The following is a 5646-nucleotide window of genomic DNA, read 5'->3' on the forward strand; positions in this document are numbered from 1 at the left end:
GGGTGTTAGGTTTATGAATCCGAAATCTCTAGCAAAGACGGGTTTTTACTTTAATAGGTTACCGGACGTAGTAAAGTGTGTGTTTTGTGGTGTTGAGATAGGAAATTGGGAGTTTGGGGATAGTGCAGAGAAAGAGCACAGGCGTTGGAGTCCGTACTGTCCGTTCCTGGGGGGTATGTTTGTGGGGAATATTGAAGCGGAGTAGGTACGGGGAATGGAGTTTGACGATAACGTCTGTGTGATGTCGCCGTGTACGTGTTTACCCGATAGTTTGGATATGTACTGTGTTTTGAGCAGTATGACCAGTTATACTCCCGAGTACGCTGTGTTTTGTATTGGCTGTTTCGAGGGTTACCCAGACGGCGAGGCTCATCCGTGTGTTAGGGAGCATAATAGTGTCTGCGGCGGACGTGGTGTAGATGGTGACTGTAATGTTTGCGTGCGGAAAAAGATACGAAGGTGGGTTAGCTACGCCCGACAGCCGGAAAATATGTATCATATGTTTGCACACTTTACTCGCGACCACCGTAGATTAGTCGAGGGTTCCGGCGGAGACAACGACGACGACGGCGATACGACGGGAGTGGAGTTTATGTTTTACGAGACTTTGCTTCGATTGGTTGAGTTGCCATCGCTGATGAGGGAGCTGGTGACGTGCATCGCGCAGAACGAGTGGCTGCATGGACAAGGTAAGTGGAGCAGTTGATGTACAATGTTTGGCATCTGGCCATCTGCGAGGATCGAATTTTTTGCTCTGTGGGGTAGCGCATCTGGCCAGCTGCGCGGATCCAATTTTTTTTTGCTCTGTGGGGCAGCGCAGGTGGCCGGATGCGCGGATCGAATGACTTTCTCTGCAGCTGTAGATGCGCATGCGCGCGCGATCCCTGGAGTTTGGGTAGGATATAAGGGACCGTCGATCGGTGTGAGCATCTTTTGCGGTAGGGAGGACCACAGGTCAACCAGTACACAATGGTGTTGTTGAAATCGGGTGAGATATACGTGAGCGCCTGCGATATTCTGTTGGACCAATATGAAAGGGGAGAAGGTGGAGGATCGGAGAGGAAGAGGATGATTCTACAGGAGATTATCCGAATGATGGGTCGTGGCGAACCATGCCGGCGTCTTGATTTGCTGGAACGTTTGATGTCCGAAGTGCGTAGTTTGGACGGAAACCAGGAGGGAGCGGGAACGTCGTTCAGTAGGAGGGATGACGACACAGGCGGCGACCGCGATTTTCTGGTAGAAGAGGACGACGACGAAGAAGAAGAAGAAAAAGAAGAAGAACGGGAAATTGCACCCCATACGAAGTATGTGGACATCAAAGAAATGGATGTTCGTCGAGTGAAAAAGTATAACGCTACGTGCACTACGACGACCTTTACCTTCAGGTCGCCGGACGAGAGCGGAGATGCCATGAGTTGGGTGCACGAGGGTTTGGACGCTGTGCTGAACCACATCGTGGATCGACACAAACCATCGGACAAAGTGGGCGTGGTGCTGGAGAACAAGTCTGACGAGTCGGTTCGACCGATTGGTTTGTCGATACGGAGAATTGATCAACTGGGTGCTGATATGTTATGGAATGTGGTCGCCAGGGTGTTGCAATCGAACGCCACGTTCTTGTCGACGGATCTTCTACAGCTGCGTGTGTCCGTGATTGGCATGCCTGTCGGTTACGGACGTCGGAAACTGAACTCTCGCGAGCTTGTACCGCACGAGAGATACGCAAAAGTGAAGAGAAGTGTGGTGACTGTGAAGAGCGAGACCAGAGGTGAGAAGATATGTCTGGCCAAAGCCCTGGTGATCGGTCGGATGTATGCCGACAAAGAGTCAGATCCTGAGTATTTCCGGAAATACCACAAACAATTTAAGATGGGGCGGAGAGTGTTGACGTCGTCGGCGATGGAGTTGTGTAGAAAGGCCGGGGTATCGCTGGAGTCGACGGGGGGAGGTCTCGCCGAATTGGCTGCGTTCCAGCGTTATTTCGGAAGTGAGTACAAAATCTTTGTGTTCAGCGACCTGGAGAAGCCGGATGTGTTGTTCGCCCAGGAGGTACCCCAGGCGAAAAAGTCGATATACCTGTTGCTGAATCAGAGAGACAACCACTATGACGTCATTGTGAATCCAGTGGCTGCGTTCTCGATTCCTTATTTCTGCGAACGATGTTACGCTTTTTCCCGAAACTTGCGGCACGTGTGCAAAAATATGTGTCATCTATGTCACACGTCGCCCGTGTGCGAGAAGGAAGATGTGGTGCATTGCGAACGATGCAACAGGATGTTCAACAGCGATGTGTGCTACAAGAACCACCTAAGCACTCGCTACGGCGGGGGGACTGTGTGCACGCAGATACGTAGCTGCACGGGATGTTACCAATTGTTGGACGCCACCCATCCGGAGAGTGCAAAGCATCGTTGCGGCTTCAGGTATTGCAAGACGTGCAAATCACAACGCGAGATGAACCATCTGTGCTACATGCAGAGGGACAGTGGAGGTGGTGAGGAGATCAGCTGCAAGAGATACCTGTTTATGTTTTATGATTTCGAAGCCACGCAGTGCACACCCTATGTCGGTCGACCTTCGACATATGTACACGAACCATGCTTGTGTGTGGTGCAGCAAGTGTGCAGTGTATGCATCGAGGACGCAGATATGATGAAAGATTGCTTACAGTGCGGTATTCGCCAGCACTGCTTCGAGGGAGAGGATCCTGTGCGACAGTTTATGGACTACGTCTTCGTGGAGCGACCCTACTTCAAGAGGATTGTGTTGGTGGCCCACAATTTCCGAGCCTACGACGGTATGTTTGTGTTGTCCGATTTGCTGAAGAGGGATGTAGAAGCTCCCGAGGTGATCATGGACGGTACGAAAATCCTGTTTATGAGCGTGGGGAAGAAGTTGCGATTCCTGGATTCCTTGAACTACTTACAGATGCCCCTGTCGAGTTTCTCAAAGACGTTCGATTTGGAGGAGACAAAGGGATTCTATCCGCATCTGTTCAACACCAAAGGAAATCGCGACTACAAGGGTCCCTTCCCCAACGACCGGTTCTTCGATCCGGACCACATGTCGCCGCAACACCGCCAGAAATTCTACGAGTGGTACAACAGAGCATCGAAGGAGTGTGTGTTGTACGATAACGCCCACGAGTGTCGCAAGTATTGCATTCAGGACGTCACAGTACTTCGAAGAGGAGTGCTCAAATTGCGTCGGTATTTCTTGGACATCGCCAATGTGGACATTCTACAGGACTGTTTCACCATAGCGTCGGCATGCTCCCTGGCGTACCGAAGACATTTCCTCTCGGACAACACCATAGGCGTGATTCCACGTGACGGCTACCGCAATGTGAGTAATCAGAGCAAGATCGCGCTGAAGTGGTTGCTGCATCTGGAGAAGTCGGAGAAAGTAGAGTTGGAATATGCCGGTAAAGAAAGGGAGCATGTGGCAGTGAATGGCATCGCTGTGGATGGGTACGACAAAACCACAAGGACCATCTACCAGTTCCACGGGTGCTATTTTCACGGATGTCCATCCTGCTATAAGGAGCGATCGAGACCCGTGTCGAAGAATATCCAATCCGACCCGGCGGATACGATGGGTGCTCGATACGAGCGAACGCAGAGGGTGACATCGAACTTTCGCCTATTGGGTTATACTGTGGTGGAAATGTGGGAGTGCACGTTCCGCGGGATACTGCGGGACCGACCCGACCTCAGCCGCGAACTGGAAGAACACCCGTTTTTTCGGAGTTCTCCGCTGGTGGCGAGGGATGCGTTGTATGGAGGTAGGGTGGAGGTGTTTAAAATGCGAGGAGTGGTTGGCGCCGGCGAGGAGGAGGAGGAGAAAATACGCTACTACGACATCACATCGCTGTACCCGACCGTCAATAAGCTCGCCAAGGCACCCGTGGGACACCCAGAGGTTCTGTTCGGTGCATCAGCACCGACACCAAAGGAGGTATTGGAAATGGACGGCATAGCCAAACTCCGAGTGCTTCCGCCGCGAGACCTATACATTCCCGTGCTGCCTATGAAGACGGGAGGGAAACTGTTGTTTCCGTTGTGTTGGAGTTGCGCAACGGGGCTCCGACAAGAAGGAGAGTGCGACCACACGGATGCGGAGAGAGCAATCACGGGAACGTGGGTGCTGGATGAAGTTCGCCTCGCCGTCGAGAAGGGCTACAAGATTCAGGATGTGTACGAAGTGTGGAGGTACGAGGTGAGCGTCTACGACCCGACGACAGGTGAGGGGGGTTTGTTCGCTCAGTACGTGAACACGTTTCTGCAAATCAAACAGGAGAGTAGTGGTTGGCCAGCGTGGTGCACGGACGATGAGAAGAAGGAGGAGTATATTGGTACCTACAAAGAGCACGAAGGGATCGAATTACGTAAGGAGCGTATCGACAAGAATCCAGGACTACGTGCTGTTGCAAAGTTGTGCCTGAACTCGCTTTGGGGTAAATTTGCGCAGAACAGTAACAAACCACAGACGTCGATCATACGAGAACCGAGGGATCTCTTTGAAAAGTTGACGGAACCCGGTGTCAACGTGAAGCAGGTGTTGTTTGTCAACGATGACACGGTGATTGTGAGTTGGGACTACCTGAATGAGTGTGCACCTCAAAACAGCAAAGTAAACGTCGTAATAGGTGCGTACACGACAACCTTCGCCAGGATCCGTCTGTACAAGTTGTTGGACGCTGTGGGGGAAGATATATTGTACTGCGACACGGACAGCGTGATATTTCGCGAGACCAGACGATCACGCGGGAAACTACAGTTGGGCGACCACCTGGGAGATTTGACGGACGAAATGTCGGAATTCGGCGATGGTGCCTACATTAGGGAGTTTGTGTCCGGCGGTCCGAAGAATTACGCTCTGAAGGTGTGGTCCCCAACAAAGGGAAAGGAGTTCCACGTGGTAAAAATGAAGGGTATCACGTTGGACCACGCCGCGAGTTCGAAATTGAACTTTGATGTGGTGAAAGATTTTGTGCTGCACATGAACGAGAAAAAGAAGATGGTCATCCAATACCCCAGACGGATTGCGAGAAAACGACGTTTCGTGCTAGTGACAGAACCTCAGGAAAAAACATATCAGGTGGTGAATACAAAACGACGGATAAGAGATTCCACGTTGGACACCCTACCATACGGCTACCGTAGCGTCCAGGAGGATGAGGAGGAGGAATAGAAAAACGATGGAAATGCGGTGAAAGACACAGTCGTTGCGATGGTTCTCCAATGGAAACAACCGTTCCGATGCATCGTGGCTGGTCCTAGTGGTTGCGGCAAGTCGACTTTTGTGTTGAACCTGTTGCGAAATAGAGGTGAACTTATCGATGGAGGAGGATTCAAGAGGATTGTGTGGTGCACGGGATCAAACTTCGCACCTCCCAAAGTGGAAGGGGTGGAACAACATAACGGTATGCCGAATTACGACGATTTGAGGTCCAACCCTCCATGTCTGGTGATCCTGGACGACCTTATGAACGACGCCTACAACGCGCACGAGGTGTCCGACCTGTTCACCAAAATGTCTCATCACGACCGAATCAGCGTCATTCTTTTGACTCAGAATTTATTTCCTAAAGGTTCCCAATCGCGAGATATCGCCCTAAACGCTAACTACATGGTGATCTTC

The 5646-nt window shown here is 51.4% G+C and overlaps 1 protein-coding gene across 1 annotated transcript; it reads left to right on the top strand.

Annotated features, from left to right (window-relative positions):
- Positions 1-969: 969 nt before the first annotated feature.
- Positions 970-5196, top strand: LOC145992388 (uncharacterized). The gene has a single exon (XM_083128768.1). The coding sequence runs from the start codon at positions 970-972 to the stop codon at positions 5194-5196; it is 4227 nt and encodes a 1408-aa protein (XP_082984894.1).
- Positions 5197-5646: the final 450 nt, after the last annotated feature.

This window comes from Lepisma saccharinum, chromosome 9, assembly GCF_977018435.1.
Source record: "Lepisma saccharinum chromosome 9, izLepSacc3.1, whole genome shotgun sequence".
Lineage (NCBI taxonomy): Eukaryota > Metazoa > Arthropoda > Insecta > Zygentoma > Lepismatidae > Lepisma > Lepisma saccharinum.

What these genes read in the sequence shown, in the direction of transcription:
- LOC145992388 (XM_083128768.1), top strand. Translation starts at nt 970, where the DNA reads ATGGTGTTGTTGAAATCGGGTGAGATATACGTGAGCGCCTGCGATATT.